This window comes from Haliotis rufescens, unplaced genomic scaffold, assembly GCF_023055435.1.
Source record: "Haliotis rufescens isolate VD_foot unplaced genomic scaffold, xgHalRufe1.0.p SCAF_157, whole genome shotgun sequence".
In the NCBI taxonomy this organism is placed as follows: Eukaryota; Metazoa; Mollusca; class Gastropoda; order Lepetellida; family Haliotidae; genus Haliotis; species Haliotis rufescens.
In genome coordinates, this window is record NW_025963843.1 from 167,888 (window position 1) to 185,352 (window position 17,465).

A 17,465-nucleotide genomic window follows, 5' to 3' on the forward strand; every position below is an offset into this window, starting at 1 on the left:
GTCTGGTTATCAGCTCAATGTGGGGCCGTGGTTCGTGGACACGCAGCTGTACTGCCAAGTAAGGTTTGCCGTGGGATGAACACCACATGCTATCATCTCACAAACACTCTCTGCATCATGTTCACAAAGTCATCCTACGATGGTGCCGTGTTAGAAATGACTGGGATCCGGGGGTCCTTGAGATGTTCTTACAATATTTGAATCTTGAGACCCCTTAATGTTTGAGTTTTTCTATAAGGGTAATGACAAGGACCCCTTGACCCTCTCGTTGATTTCATACATTGCAGATGCCTGTTCAAAAAACTTTTCACTTTACTAGCACAACATCATGAACATTTTGTCCAGCAGATTTTGAACTGAACTATTATCAGCTGAGTTTATTGAACTGAAATAATTTTTGCAAAGTTGAGGCTTGGGATTAAAGTCACTGGCCAAAGGGGTATTCCTGACATCATCAAGTTAATCCAGGCCACACCACGTCCCCAGGACACCAGCTTGATGTAAAGGTCGGCTGAAATGGGAATTGGATGACCAGGCTTCGTGAATTTCATGAATCCGCCACCTTACCGTGTCAGTGTGGATTGCTGCTCATGATATCAACCCTTGCTTTGCCTGGCCACTGTGTATGGCTTGAATATTGCTGACCTCAGCATAAAACATGAAACAAACCAATCTTCAAGTTAATGCAGCCTGATACCTCTTATGCAGTCCACGCCCTGAATGTTGGTATCACACAAACTGTCCTTGAGGTGATAGAGGTGAAATGGGGTTTAACGTCACGTCCAAGATTATTGCACTTGCATAGTGACTTGCATGCATGTGTGAGTGTGTGTGGCTGCTTGTACTAGTCTGGTCAAATGCGGATTTTCTAGTGCTAGCCCACTGAGATACCATGCCGCAGTTTGACATGAATACATTACTCAGACACAGTATTCTGACTCCAAGCCAACCAGTCCTTGTTTTAGCCTCTTAATATCGAGTGCCAGGGAGGGTAACAAGAAGTACCATCTTTTGAGGTCTTATGGTATGATGCGTCAGGGGATCAAACCCCAGACCTTCCGCTTTCCAGGTGGACGCTCTACCACTAGGCCACATAGGCGGTCCTTTGGCAATTGGTATGATGTGAAGACAATGAGTAAAGGTTAAAAGACCCCCACCCCCAACAATTGACTCTTGGCAGTTGTCAAAGAATGGTATTGCTGATGTACCTCAGGGGTGGTGGGGTAGCCTAGTGGTTAAAGCGTTCGCTCGTCATACAGAGGACCCGGGTTCAATTCCCCACATGGGCAAAATGTGTGAAGCCCATTTCAGGAGTCCACCGCTGTTATGTTGCTGGTATATTGCTAAAAGCGGCCTAAAACTCCCTTCCATTAGGTATACATTAGCATGCACCTCATCCGGCGCTGTGGTAAACACAGCATCTCTACTATCCCTGGGACGTCACGCCGAAGACCCGGGTTCGATTCCCGACATGGGTACAATGTGTGAAGCCCATTTCTGGTGTCCCCCGCCGTGATATTGCTGGAATATTGCTAAAAGCGGCGTAAAACCAAACTCAATCAGTCAGTCAGTACTATCCCTGGGTTCCTTTACTTGTCTTTCAGTTTGTTTTCCCTGTATTCTACATTCCACATTTTGGTTTGATTTATTTTGTGTGAGTGTCTTTTGTTTTGTGTTTTGTGCATTTAGTTTTCACAATGTCATCCATACACCTTATGTTCAGAGCAAATGATTGGTACTAGTAGAGATTTTCATATGATTTGTCAGTTTACATTATTGACATCTAATTTCCATTTTGGATGTTTTTGTTTTCTTTTTATTCTCATCTCCATCTAGTCCTAAGTTTGCATCCACTTAAAAATATAATTGAAATCATTTCTATCTGTCCATTTGCCTGCCTGAAAGAGCCATTATAAGCTGCAAGTCTTGCTGTGTCGTAGATATCATATACTATGGATATAAATTGTATTATGTGAGTGTATGGCCATCCTTCTATCCTTCTGACAGCTGTGGATTTGGTTGTTTTGTGGGTGATAACCGGGGTAGAACAAGTCTTCAGCAACCCATGCTTGCCGTAAGAGGCGACTAACAATTGGTTGATCAGGCTCACTGACTTGGTTGATGCATGTCATTGTATCCCAAATGCGTGGACCCGAGTTTGTTGTGGCAACGAGCGAGGTTGGTACCTCTAAACCAAACCCAATATATAAGCAGTATAGTCTCTTGAGACATCCGGGAAGGTACCTGACTGGAGAGAGCGTATCCAATCCAGTGGGAGACTGTAGCTTACTTGGTTACTGGTGTCTGGGTTTAAACCCCACAGACCAACATCCTGCCTTATCTCACTGTATGTCTAATACCTTCAGAACAACCCTTGTGATTGACACAAAGAGTTGCTTGCAGTTTTCAGTACAGAACTCTCTGCATGTCACCACACAGACCAGTACTTTATTTTTTATCAAACTTTATTCCATGGTCTTATCACAGAAAACCTATTGATGTCCTTCTGGTATGGTATTTGAAATGTTGGTTGATGTTCTACAGTTTTGTATCCTGCACTTAAAAGCTAATTCTCATTCTGATATTGTTTGTGGTGTACAACACAGTATTTATGTTTGTATTAATGAACAAAAACAAATGACATCATACCACCTTATTGAAAAGTTTGTTTCAGGGCAAGTTCTGTTTTCAATTCGCTTCTTAAGATTCTGAAACATATTTTTTCCTACACTTTTTACATTTGTGAATGTGATCCTGACAGATGTAAAGCCTTTACACACTCATCAGTTCTTGTTATCAGTCAATTATCCTATTCCAGGAAGCATTATGGCACTAAAGGTCCCTCCATCCTGTCGTGGAGCCATAGCAACACTTCCATTCTGATCCTTGTACATTGATGATACCATGCTGTGTGGTGATTGTCAACATATATAACATGTATAACATTAGTAACTCATAGCAACACTTCCATTCTGATCCTTGTACATTGATAATACCATGCTGTGTGGTGATTGTCAACATGTATAACATGTATAAGCATTAGTAACTCATAGTAACCAACATATAAGTGTTGCAGAGGAGAATATAATGATGAACACAATGTTTTTGATCCAGGTTTGCATTAGACAATGCAACACCATGTCCCCAATCCCACTCAGCATATCATCCATATCAGCACTCTGTTCAGCCTTGCTGGTGTACTGTGCAACATATCAACACAATGTCCCCAATCCCACTCAGCATATCATCCATATCGGCACTCTGTTCAGCCTTGCTGGTGTACTGTGCAACATATCAACACAATGTCCCCAATCCCACTCAGCATATCATCCATATCAGCACTCTGTTCAGCCTTGCTGGTGTACTGTGCAACATATCAGCACAATGTCCCCAATCACACTATTCCATTATACATCACATGAACATATCTGCACTCTGTTCAGCCTTGCTGGTGTACTGTGCAACATATCAACACAATGTCCCCAATCCCACTATTACATCTATATACACCACATGAACATATCAGCACTCTGTTCAGCCTTGCTGGTGTACTGTGCAACATATCAACACAATTGTTCCCACACTATTGAATTATACAATGTTCCCTTAACACAATGTTCCTTAAACACAATGTTCCCAATCCTTCAGTTGCATTCTGGGACACATCAACATAGTGATCTCACTTTCCTAGTGAGTGTATTGCCTGGCTTGTGTTTCCAGGTGTTGCTACGACTCACCAGACTCTGCGTCCAGGACATCCCCGACTCCATCATCTCCAAAAAGCCACGCAAACATGAGCAACGTCTCCTGCGCAACATGGGCGCCCACTCGGTGGTCTTGGAGCTGTTGCAGATACCCTATGATAAAGTAGGTGGGGGTTGTAGGAGACACTGAGTGAGCTGCTAGTCTATATGGTCTATGATGCAGTGAGTGATCCAGTAATGATTTGTGTATTGTACAGTGAGCATGTACTTGAGTGCTGGTATGTACAAGAGTGCCTGTATGTACAAGAGTGCCTGTATGTACATGAGTGCCTGTATGTACATGAGTGCCTGTATGTACAAGAGTGCCTGTATGTACAAGAGTGCCTGTATGTACATGAGTGCCTGTATGTACATGAGTGCCTGTATGTACAAGAGTGCCTGTATGTACATGAGTGCCTGTATGTACATGAGTGCCTGTATGTACAAGAGTGCCTGTATGTACATGAGTGCCTGTATGTACATGAGTGCCTGTATGTACAAGAGTGCCTGTATGTACAAGAGTGCCTGTATGTACATGAGTGCCTGTATGTACATGAGTGCCTGTATGTACAAGAGTGCCTGTATGTACAAGAGTGCCTGTATGGACATGAGTGCCTGTATGTACATGAGTGCCTGTATGTACATGAGTGCCTGTATGTACTTGAGTGCCTGTATGTACATGAGTATCTGTATGTGCTTGAGTGCCTGTACACGTATGAGTGCCTGTATGTACATGAGTGCCTGTATGTACATGAGTACCTGTATGTACATGAGTGCCAGTATGTACATGAGTGCCTGTATGTACATGAGTGCCTGTACACGTATGAGTGCCAGTATGTATGAGTGCCAGTATGTACATGAGTGCCTGTATGTACATGAGTGCCAGTATGTACATGAGTGCCTGTATGTACATGAGTGCCTGTATGTACATGAGTACCTGTATGTACATGAGTGCCTGTATGTACATGAGTGCCAGTATGTACATGAGTGCCTGTATGTACATGAGTGCCAGTATGTACATGAGTGCCTGTATGTACATGAGTGCCAGTATGTACATGAGTGCCTGTATGTACATGAGTGCCAGTATGTACATGAGTGCCTGTATGTACATGAGTGCCTGTGTGTACATGAGTGCCAGTATGTACATGAGTGCCTGTATGTACATGAGTACCTGTATGTACATGAGTGCCTGTGTGTACATGAGTGCCTGTATGTACATGAGTGCCAGTATGTACATGAGTGCCTGTGTGTACATGAGTGCCTGTATGTACATGAGTACCTGTATGTACATGAGTACCTGTGTGTACATGAGTGCCTGTATGTACATGAGTGCCTGTATGTACATGAGTGCCTGTATGTACATGAGTACCTGTATGTACATGAGTACCTGTATGTACATGAGTACCTGTGTGTACATGAGTGCTTGTATGTACATGAGTACCTGTATGTACATGAGTACCTGTGTGTACATGAGTACCTGTATGTACATGAGTGCCTGTATGTACATGAGTGCCTGTATGTACATGAGTACCTGTATGTACATGAGTAACTGTATGTACATGAGTGCCTGTATGTACATGAGTGCCTGTATGTACATGAGTACCTGTATGTACATGAGTGCCTGTATGTACATGAGTACCTGTATGTACATGAGTGCCTGTATGTACATGAGTAACTGTATGTACATGAGTAACTGTATGTACATGAGTGCCTGTATGTACATGAGTAACTGTATGTACATGAGTGCCAGTATGTACATGAGTAACTGTATGTACATGAGTGCCTGTATGTACATGAGTGCCGGTATGTACATGAGTGCCTGTGTGTACATGAGTGCCTGTATGTACCTGTGTGTTACAGACGGAGGACATACGGATGCAGGAGATCATGAAGCTAGCCCACGAGTTCCTGCAGGCCTTCTGTCTCGGAAACCAGCCCAACCAGGGCCTGCTGTACCAGTCTCTGGACCTCTTCCTCACTCCAGGGGTGAGTCATCACACACACATCCACGCACACGTACATGCACACATGAGAACACACGTGTTCCTGTCTCTGGACCTCTTCCTCACTCCAGGGGTGAGTCATCACACACACATCCACACACTAGCACTTGCATATGCACATGCATTCACACATGCACACATGAGAACACACGTGGTGTTCCTGTCTCTGGACCTCTTCCTGACTCCAGGGTTGAGTTCGCCACTTGCACACATGCACATGCACACACACTACACAGACACACTCAAACATATTCCTTCCACAGATAAGACCACTGGAACCTGTACCTAGGCTGAGCCTAGTTTGAGTTAATCATGTCCACGGTTGTGTTATTGTCTAGCAGATATATACACCCATGTTACAGTTGCTGGAGGCGCAGACAACTCGCAGCATCTTTCTTGACAATGTCCACCTGTGCGATGAGATCAAGGATCGAGTTGTGCAGCACTTTGTGCGATGTATTGAGACCCACGGGCGCCATGTGCAGTACATCAAGTTCCTGCAGACGATCGTGAAGGCCGAGAACCAGTACATCCGGCGCTGCCAAGAGATGGTCATGGCTGAGGTGGGTCGAGGTTGGGGGTCTATGTTGGGGGTCCTTTTGGAGGGTCCTTTTTGGGGGTCCATTTTGACAGTGATAATGGCAGAATTGTGTGCCAACATGGCACAATTGTACTGCAAATTGGACCTGATGTCCTTGGTGTATGTTCATGTGCAGTCTCCTATAAGGTCGATGACTGTGCTATGGAAGAACACGTGTTGTCAGCTCCAATACCAGTAGAACTGTGTTGTCGTCCAGCACTGCTGAGTCTAGGTGTGGTTGTGTTGTGTGTGTTCACTGTGGAGGACAATATGCAGCTGTTGGAAGACCATAAACTAAAAGCATGTGGGGTAGCCTAGTGGTTAAAGTGGTCGCTCGTCATGCCGAAGACCCAGGTTTGATTCCCAACATGGGTACAATGTGTGAAGCCCATTTCTGGTGTCCTCTGCAGTGATATTGCTGGAATATTGCCAAAAGCGGCGTAAAACAATACTCACTCACTAAATAACATGATGAGGAAGGACATCTTTTTCGAGTTGCTGCTCGAGTTGCTGTTTCCACATATTTGTTTCCAGTTACTCTAAGAGATGAATATGTAATTTATTTTATTGTTTTTACACATGAAAAAAGTACCTAGGTTAATATGAGCTCCTGATGCTCTCTGTTCCCTCTACGCACTCTACAAAATGTATGCTCCTTACGCTCTCTATGGTCCTTATGCTACCTACGCTCTCGACGTACAATGTCTACATTCACAACTCTCTTTATGCTCTCTACATTGTCTGTGCTCTTGACACTGTCTATGCTCTCAACACTCTTTGCTCCCTAAGCTCTTCAATTTCACTATGCTATCTAAACTCAATGAAATCTCTACACTGTCTATGCTCTCTACACTCTCCACGCTCTCTCCAAGCCCTCCACACTCTCCACGCTGTCTCCAAGCCCTCCACACTCTCCACGCTCTCTCAAAGCTCTCCACACGCTCTCTCCAAGCGCTCTACACTGTCTATGCTCTGTCAAGCTCTCTACACTGTCTATGCTCTCTACACTCTCTATGCTCTCTCCAAGCTCTCTACACTGTCTATGCTCTCTACACTCTCTATGCTCTCTCCAAGCTCTCTACACTGTCTATGCTCTCTACACTCTCCACACTCTCTTCAAGCTCTCTACACTCTCTATGCTCTCTACACTCTCCACACTCTCTCCAAGCTCTCTACACTCTCTATACTCTCTCCAAGCCCTCTACACTGTCTATGCTCTCTACACTCTCCACGATCTCTCCAAGCTCTTTACACTCTCTATGCTCTCTACACTATTCCACAATGTTGCAGCTGGTGAATGTGGGAGAGGAGGTGCTCCTGTTCTACAATGATCGAGCCTCGTTTGAGGAGCTGATCCGCCTGATGCAGTCGGAGCGTGACCGTGCGGACGAGAACAGCCAGCTGATGTATCACATCAACCTTGTCCAGCTGCTGGCCCTGTGCACGGAGGGCAAGAACGTCTACACCGAGATCAAGTGCCACTCCCTCCTCCCCCTGGACGACATCGTCCGCGTCGTCACACAGCCCGATTGTATCCCAGAGGTATTCCTGTCTATCTTTCATTCGTCCCCTGGGGGGAGACCACATATTAATAGGTCCCCAGTAACCTAAGCTACCTGTTGTCTAAATTCCCAGTAACCTGAGCTACCTGGTGTCTACATTCCCAGTAACCTAAGCTCCCTGTTGTTTAAATTCCCAGTAACCTGAGCTACCTGTTGTCTAAATTCCCAGTTACCTGAGCTACCTGTTGTCTAAATTCCCAGTAACCTAAGCTACCGGTTGTCCAAATCCCCAGTAACCTGAGCTACCTGTTGTCTAAATTCCGAGTAATCTGAGCTATCTGTTGTCTAAATTCTCAGTAACCTAAGCTACCTGTTGTCAAAGTCTAAGATGTGTTCTGAACAAGAAACCTTTCAGCAAAGTAATAATTTCACCACTGCGAAACTTGGAACCATCAAGAATATGCGGAGTTACCTGTGACAGCCTCCTGCCTGTGTTGTAGGTGAAGGGTTAGTGTAAGAGTACATTGTGGTTACATACCCGTGAACAAATGATGATGAGTGTGACAGCCTCCTGCCTGTGTTGTAGGTGAAGGGTTAGTGTAAGAGTACATTGTGGTTACATACCCATGAACTACTGACGATGTGTGTGACGGCCTCCTGCCTGTGTTGTAGGTGAAGGGTTAGTATAAGAGTACATTGTGGTTACATACCCGTGAACTACTGACGATATGTGTGACGGCCTCCTGCTTGCGTTGTAGGTGAAGGGTTAGTGTAAGAGTACATTGTGGTTACATACCCGTGAACTACTGACGATGTGTGTGACAGCCTCCTGCCTGTGTTGTAGGTGAAGGGTTAGTGTAAGAGTACATTGTGGTTACATACCCATGAACTACTGACGATGTGTGTGACGGCCTCCTGCCTGTGTTATAGGTGAAGACGGCGTACATCAACTTCCTGAACCACTGCTACGTGGACACGGAGGTGGAGATGAAGGAGGTGTACAACAGCAAGCACATGTGGACGCTCTTCGAGAACTTCCTCATCGACATGGGCATCGTGAGTGGTCACCTGAGTACATCGTACCCATATTGTTTTCCCCTGCAACATGTTTTGCAGGGGGTATTAAAATGCCACTGTCCATCCATCTGTCTGTCCATTAAGGATGTTGATGAACTGTACCTTTTGATGATTTGGGATTTTAATTTTTTTTTAAAAATTGAGTTTCCATGGCAACAACTTAAATGACATCAACTGAAAATGGCAGCAGTGGTTGTTTCTTTGTTTCTTTATCAAACTTGGCACACAGATTGGTTTAAACAAAGAAAATATTTGTTTCCATGGCAACAAATTTCATATTCAGGGGATATTGATGACTTTCCTGGTGTGTAGCCCCATGGTTAGAGTGGCCGTGTCAAGCCAAAGATCAGGGTTCATTTCTCCCACATGTGTACAGTGTGTGAAGCCCGTTTTGGTTACCTTCACTGTGAAATGGCTGCTGTAATATTGGTGGAAATAACATTCAGTTGTCACAATACATTTAAATAGGAGCGTGCTGTGTTTTGTGTGTCTTAGAGCTTGGTCCATGTAGTGTGTAATGTTGCATGTTGCAGGTGTGTAACGCCACCACGGACAGGAAGCACGCGGACACGGTGTTGGAGAACTACGTGTGCCTCACCATCATGAGCATCATCACCATGTTTTTCAGCTCCCAGTTCTCTGACCAGAGCACCTCCGTCCAGGTACCAACATTACGCTGTTTGAATTACCTGACTACAGTCTCAACGTTTACCTGTCTACATTACCTGATACAAGACTCAACATTCACCTGTCTTAATTACCTGATTGCAATCTCAACATTTACCTGTCTAAGATACCTGATTATTTTCTCAACATTGACCTGTCTATGCTGATTAGCTAATAACTCTTTCAAAATTCACATGACTTGTCAAATTGTTCCATACTTAAATAAATATCTGGGAGTAGCGATCAGCTGTACCAAAGTTCTTTGCTTATGGTTAATATTAATTTAGATATATATGGTAAAGCTGCAACTGAAATAACAAGATATTGGAATGTTTTGTTTCGGATAAACCATTTATACTTTCAGATATAATTCTTCCGATTATTGCTTCAAAATTCTTTAAAGTTATATCTTTGGGTAGTTTTTAACTGAATCTGGTAAATTGGGAAAAACATGTGTACAGCTCATTGCTGTTTCCGGCTTAGTTTACGAGAAAATACATCAAGTAATCTTAATCTCTGCATATAAAACAATGCCTAGCAGAACAGCAAATACAATTTCAATGGTATATCGTCGTGTCTAGTGATGCTTTACCACAAATTTCAAATTTTTATTGACCATTTTTGTTATCCCCTGTTCCTTTACCTGAATTCTCTGAAGGGATATGATGTTATTTAATATTAGTTTTAAAAAAACAGCGGAAGACAATCAGATTTTTATTCCATACGTTAGGATTATGTGTGCGCTGGTGAAATGCTTCATTCCAGATTGGTTTATAGATGGGGTATGTAAATTAGCACAGATTTTGAAGGCTTTTACAGGGAGGGTCGCTATATCAACCTGTTAGCAACCCATTGGTCTAAATTACAAAGGAACCCTTTGGAATTTCGGGTTTGAAATAGCCCCTTAACAACATATGCTTGTCCTTATATAAGTGGTGACTAAATGGATCTGGTGGTCTGGGGACGTGGATGATTCAGGGTCATCATAACTGCATGAATCGTTGCTCAGGATATCATTTGCTTCGATTGTCTGGGCCAGACTTATTTACAGTCCGCCTTCATATAGCTGGGGTACTGCTGAGTGCTCTGTTAAACAAAAAGCAACAATACCCACAGGTAACGCTCTGGAAATTTGACTGTGTTACCAGGTAACAATACCTAACATAGCCTGTCTATAATACCAGGTACCAGTCACAACATTCACCTGTCTAAATCTCACCTGTATTACTGGGTAACATGTTTACATTTCACTCTGCCTGATACACCCTCCGTTAAGACTTACTATTGTACAGGGGTATGTTACAACAGGTTATCACTGTTCCTGTACAAAGTAGTACAGTGTAGTGTGTTGTTGTTGTTACAGACCAACCAGGCAGTGTTCGTGCGCCTGCTGCAGGGAGCGTTCCGTGTGTCTCACTGTAAGTGGCTGAGTGGGAGCCAGCGGTACCACGTGGAAACCTGCATCAAGACTCTCTCCGAGACAGGTGGGTTGGTCTGACTGATTGACTGTTGTCCAGATAAGCACAGGTGGAGAGGCATCTGTGTAGTGATGTGTATGATACATGTCATTGTGACATTAGTGGAGTCCTCCCAATATGAGACGCAATGACAGTGTTAGAAATTAACACTAGTCCTGTAGTCCTTGCCAAACTACCCAAAAGTTAAGGTATCATGAGGACTAGTAGAAATTTGCCAATTTTAAGGGTTTTGCTACGCTATCATTATAAGGACTAGTGAACTAAAATTGTTAGATTCTGACGCTGAATGACCCATATGATTCATGCAGAGAGAAGACATATTCTCTCTATTTAATTATAGTGGAACTATGGTGCAATATTATAGAATTTGATCTCCTTGAAACATTTCATTTTCTGCAAACATTTCATGTTTGTAAATGATATGGCTGTCTTCTGATACTGCAGCCAAGGGCCGTGGCATCGCGATCCCTGTGGACCTCGACAGCCAGGTGAACTCCCTCTTTGAGAAGACGAACATCGTGATGAAACACAGCAACAAGTGGCTCAGTGCCCGGGCCAATCGCCGCGAGTCCAACACCGACCAGTCCCGAGACTCACGCAACATCATCGAGGGCCTTCAGGTGGGTAGCAACACACTTACACTGACCTTCCTCTGTCCACCTCAGTGGTCTAGTGGATGGACTGTCTGCCTGGAGAGCAGAAGGTCAGTTAGATCCCCTTAACTGTAACAATTGTTTATATAAATTGTAATCTTGGCCTCCAATTCTGAAATGAAAGAGGGAGAGTACTGCAACATCAGTGGAATTATAACACTTATACAGCAAATTCAGAAAGATATTGTCTCTTTGAAAAAAAATCCTCAATGTAGTGAAAACTGTCATTAGAGGTCACAAGGGGTTATATCTCAGAATCAACCACACTTTCAGCCACAGATTGTATCATTGTGGAACATCCACCCCTCACAGTACAGGTGATACATGTGTTATACGACCCCTGAAGAATCGGGGTAGAATAGGTCTTCAGCATGCTTGCCATTAAAAGCGACTATGCTTGTTGCTTGTTTGGCGACTAACGGGATCGGGTGTTCAGACTGGCTGACTTGTTTAATGCATGTCATTGATCCCAATTGGGTGGATCAATGCTCATGATGTCAATCACTGGATTATTTACAGACCGCATTCATATAGCTGGAATATTGCTGAGTGTGGCGTTAAACAACTAACAAACAAGCAAGCAAACATGTGTTATACACTATCCATGTACTGTAGACCATCTAGCCTGACAGTACAGCTGATACATGTGTTATACACTATCCATGTACTGTAGACCATCTAGCCTGACAGTACTGCTGATACATGTGTTATACACTATCCATGTACTGTAGACCATCTAGCCTGACAGTACAGCTGATACATATGTTATACACTATCCATGTACTGTAGACCATCTAGCCTGACAGTACAGCTGATACATGTGTTATACACTATCCATGTACTGTAGACCATCTAGCCTGACAGTACAGCTGATACATGTGTTATACACTATCCATGTACTGTAGACCATCTAGCCTGACAGTACAGCTGATACATATGTTATACACTATCCATGTACTGTAGACCATCTAGCCTGACAGTACAGCTGATACATGTGTTATAAACTATCCATGTACTGTAGACCATCTAGCCTGACAGTACAGCTGATACATGTGTTATACACTATCCATGTACTGTAGACCATCTAGCCTGACAGTACAGCTGATACATATGTTATACACTATCCATGTACTGTAGACCATCTAGCCTGACAGTACAGCTGATACATGTGTTATACACTATCCATGTACTGTAGACCATCTAGCCTGACAGTACAGCTGATACATGTGTTATACACTATCCATGTACTGTAGACCATCTAGCCTGACAGTACAGCTGATACATATGTTATACACTATCCATGTACTGTAGACCATCTAGCCTGACAGTACAGCTGATACATGTGTTATACACTATCCATGTACTGTAGACCATCTAGCCTGACAGTACAGCTGATACATGTGTTATACACTATCCATGTACTGTAGACCATCTAGCCTGACAGTACAGCTGATACATGTGTTATACACTATCCATGTACTGTAGACCATCTAGCCTGACAGTACAGCTGATACATGTGTTATACACTATCCATGTACTATAGACCATCTAGCCTGACAGTACAGCTGATACATGTGTTATACACTATCCATGTACTATAGACCAGGGGCGGTTGGGTAGCCTATTGGTTAAAGCGTTCGCCCAGGTTCGATTCCCGACATGGGTACAATGTGTGAAGCCCATTTCTGGTGTCCCCCGCCGTGATATTGCTTGAATATTGCTAAAAGCGGTGTAAAACCATACTCACTCACTCACTCACTCACTCACTATAGACCATCTAGCCTGACAGTACAGCTGATACATGTGTTATACACTGTTTGTTTTTCAGAATGCTGATATAGGCTGGGAGATAATCGAGGTTATCACTACAAAGTTTATTACTTTGCCAAACTGTGTGATAGAAACTTAGTTCTCATTATCTTTTTGTTTTTTGTCATTCCAACACTTAATACACATCCTACTCAAGCCAGGTCTATGTGCTCCATGTTGATCCATACGCTCCCTTTGAGATACTGCTGGTAAAAGCCTTTGCAATACCCAGCATAGATTATATACCTCTAAAATATGCTGACCAGCCATAATTCTTAGTTTCAAACAATGGAACTATGAAAGCAAAAGATTTTCCCATTAGTCAACTCATGGCTATATTCAACTTTCCCTGGTGAGCAAATGTCTCACAATTGTCAAAGGCACTGCAGTGCAATGTGCAGAGTTGCATCCCTTGGCCCTGCCAGGATCTACTGGTCATGGTTCCCAGCTTCATTTATTTGTCCTTGGTTTTCCGTTTGTGGGTGATCAGCGTTGTGGTAAAGACGTCTAAGACGTCTCACATTAGGGCGCTACTGCACTGTTGAGCTGACATGCCATGATATTGAGGGAGTTGCTCTTCTACCCTCGGGTACATGGTCATGTGATTGCCGAAGACCCAGGTTCAATTCCCCACTAGGGTACAATATGTCAAGCCCATTGCTGGTGTCTCCCCTATGAGATGGCTGGAATATTGCTGAGAGTATCATAAAATCCCAACTCACTCACTCAGTCTTTGGAGCAAACTCTGAATTAGTCAGAGATTTGTCTGTGGCCGCCTCCCAAGGCACTGTGAGCTGCATGAACATATGGACAGGTCCCCCCTTTCAGTCGTAGTCTACTGACCATTTAGTGAATAATTACAGAATGTTTCTACATACATCATTAAAACTACTTACCATTTGCTTTTCTTACTGACTGACAGTGAATAATGATGTGAATGATTGTTTTTGCCTCCTTAACATCACATGCTGTAAATCATGAAATTAATGCCAACATGAAAAATGTGCATGTAAATTGATCAAGTGACACATATTTACCTGGATGTATTGGTGTATATTGTCATGAAAAGTTCACTGCACGTGGGCGGAAACAATGACAAACATCACAAAGCTCATAGTAAACAATGTAATTAAGTCTAGACTTAGACAGTGCTTCTTACCAAGTTCCGCAGTTTGGCCAGTTTGATCAAGCAGTTACGACAGTTGCCAACCATGTATGATGGCATCTTTATTCTTGGTAACCTGTCAAATAATCTTATAATTACAAGCACAACGCTGCTCCCATTGTTATTTGCAATTTGCTGCTTTTGATTTCAAGGAAGTCATATCAGATGTCAAGCAGTTAAAGTTCAATTGTGAAGACTGCTATCCTGTATACTACCTCATGGAATTCCATGCCTACAGTCTTACTGTTATCGTTTGCTGAGTAGTTTTTATAGTTTCTACTCGCATTAGATTCATGATGCATTAAAGGCTAGTAGAAATTCCTGCAGGCTAGTAGAAATTCCTGCAGATGAGTAGAAATTCCTGCAGGCTAGGAGAAATTTCCAAATTTCCCCATTGTTTTAACATTTTAAGCTTTTGAGCTTATTTCTAACACTGAATGTTTAGGGCAGTGGTTGACACTCACTATAATTTGGTGACGTAATATTTTCAAGATTTACAGTTTAAATTTCCTTCATTTTGTAAGCATGTATGCTGAACTGTGAAAGTGGTTTCCGTAAAAGCCACACTATCCACGTCTGAAAGAAACTTTTTTCAATTTTCCCAGAAACAAATAAGAATCATAAGCATTTCTATAATAGTAACATCACAACCTTATATTAAAAAATATTCTGTTATTCTGTCCAGATATGAGTAATAAATTAATATTAGTTTGAACTCTATCAATATTTGGTGAAAATTTTAAATGTGGTTGTCATAGTGACAGTTGTCTTTTCTATTTTCTCAGGAGATAGTTTCCACACTGGAAGACCAGTTACGTCCCTTGGTTCAAGCAGAGTTATCTGTCCTTGTTGACGTGCTACATCGCCCTGAGCAGCTTTTCCCCCCTGGCACTGAGGCCAGGAAGAGATGCGAGAGTGGCGGCTTCATCTCCAGGTAGGCTATGCAGCAGCTTTAGACAGGATGTGTACAGTGTAAGATTCCATCTTGGGATTCTGAGCTGGAACAGAACCTTAAGTGCACAATGCTTTGTGTCTCTCACATGGGATTCTGAAGCCTATTGTGTTCCCAGTACCTCATGCTAGTCTTCCCGTAGTGATTCCAGGGCAGAATAGGTCCCCAATACCTCATGCTTGTCTCCCCGTAGTGATTCCAGGGCAGAATGGGCTCCCAGTACCTCATGCATGTCTCCCCATAGTGATTCCAGGGCAGAATAGGTCCCCAGTACCTCATGCATGTCTCCCTGTGGTGATTCCAGGGCAGAATGGGCTCCCTGTACCCCATGCTTGTCTCCCTGTGGTGATTCCTGGGCAGAATAGATCCCCAATACCTCATGCTTGTCTCCCCGTACTGATTCCAGGGCAGAATAGGTCCCCAGTACCTCATGCTTGTCTGCCCGTAGTGATTCCGGGCTAGAATGATGTCCCCAGTAAACCCATGCTTGTCTCCCCATAGTGATTCCAGGGCAGAATAGGTCCCCAGTACTTCATGCTTGTCTGCCCGTAGTGATTCCGGGCTAGAATGAGGTCCCCAGTAAACCCATGCTTGTCTCCCCATAGTGATTCCAGGGCAGAATAGGTCCCCAGTACTTCATGCTTGTCTGCCCGTAGTGATTCCGGGCTAGAATGATGTCCCCAGTAAACCCATGCTTGTCTGCCCATAGTGATTCCAGGGCAGAATAGGTCCCCAGTACTTCATGCTTGTCTGCCTGTAGTGATTCCGGGCTAGAATGAGGTCCCCAGTAAACCCATGCTTATCTGCCCAATAAGATTCCAGGGCAGAATCAGGTCTCCAGTACCTCAAGCATGTCTCTGCTTGGAGATGTCAGTCAGAGATGTTGTAGTCGATCAGAGAATGACAGCGCCCTCTACTGGTGTATTTCAGGCTGATCACGCACACAGAGAAGCTGCTGGAGGAGAGGGAGGAGAAGTTGTGCATCAAGGTGCTGCAGACGCTCAAGGAGATGATGACGATCGACATTGAGTACGGAGACAAGGTCAGTACAGCTGCTGCAGGATAACGTGACCCTATACAGGGACAGTTTCAATGAGTCTGTTGCTGAGATTGAATATTACTGCTTTTGCTCACAGGCGATTGGTTGTTTCAGAATTGGCAGCATTTGATTGGCGGAGTTCGCCTCACCATAAATGTTTTGTATTACATCACAATGTTAAGTTAATTTTTTCACGATTTTAGTTTCACAGAAGGTAAATGTTACACTGATCTTGATATGTATGTGATAAGGAATTTCACGACAATGTAGCTGTTTTTTTATTGTGTTAGGCAGTTAACACCCAACACTGTGAATGAATGTATTATTACTATCTGTTTGTGAATGTGTTTCTTACTGGCACACACATTATTGTCCACCAAATATGTGACCAAAGGTCAAGGTCAGTAACAGGGTCAGAAAGAGGCTAGTGTGAGTGTGAGTGTGTGTACAGGGCAGCCTGCTCCAGGGAGTAGTAACCCATGCTGGTCTTCATAAGGAGACATGACTTGACAGAAGTGTGGTACTGTAGTGGACAGCCACATAATGTGGAGAGGAGAGGAGTAGATTTGGCAGCCATGTTCTTCTTCATATACTTCTCAATACAAGTATCGATCACAATCGCACACTAAGTAAAAAGTATCAATAAATGTTACACCAAATACTAATTACAAGTGAAAATGAGTAGTGAAAACGTACATATTTTCATCCATTGCGCCATACTTGACACTGCCAACTGTAATTTGTTAGTGTGCCAGGTATTTGGCCATCCTGTCTATGAAAAAGATGCCCTATGCACCA

General features: G+C 43.4%; 1 protein-coding gene across 12 annotated transcripts in view; it reads left to right on the plus strand.

The window, feature by feature from the left end:
• LOC124124191 (inositol 1,4,5-trisphosphate receptor type 1-like) overlaps nucleotides 1-17,465 on the plus strand; it is a 193,875-nt gene that overhangs the window by 133,392 nt on the left and 43,018 nt on the right. For 11 of the 12 annotated variants that reach the window (XM_046487300.2, XM_046487295.2, XM_048396591.1 and 8 more), the window contains 11 exons: nucleotides 3,721-3,867; nucleotides 5,604-5,729; nucleotides 6,109-6,309; nucleotides 7,617-7,868; nucleotides 8,759-8,884; nucleotides 9,439-9,567; nucleotides 10,935-11,055; nucleotides 11,494-11,669; nucleotides 13,531-13,560; nucleotides 15,462-15,610; nucleotides 16,559-16,670. In XM_046487300.2, the coding sequence (XP_046343256.1) occupies nucleotides 3,721-3,867; nucleotides 5,604-5,729; nucleotides 6,109-6,309; nucleotides 7,617-7,868; nucleotides 8,759-8,884; nucleotides 9,439-9,567; nucleotides 10,935-11,055; nucleotides 11,494-11,669; nucleotides 13,531-13,560; nucleotides 15,462-15,610; nucleotides 16,559-16,670 (1,569 nt within the window). The remainder of the gene's footprint in view (nucleotides 1-3,720; nucleotides 3,868-5,603; nucleotides 5,730-6,108; nucleotides 6,310-7,616; nucleotides 7,869-8,758; nucleotides 8,885-9,438; nucleotides 9,568-10,934; nucleotides 11,056-11,493; nucleotides 11,670-13,530; nucleotides 13,561-15,461; nucleotides 15,611-16,558; nucleotides 16,671-17,465) is intronic. The other variant, XM_048396593.1, reaches the window with a different exon arrangement.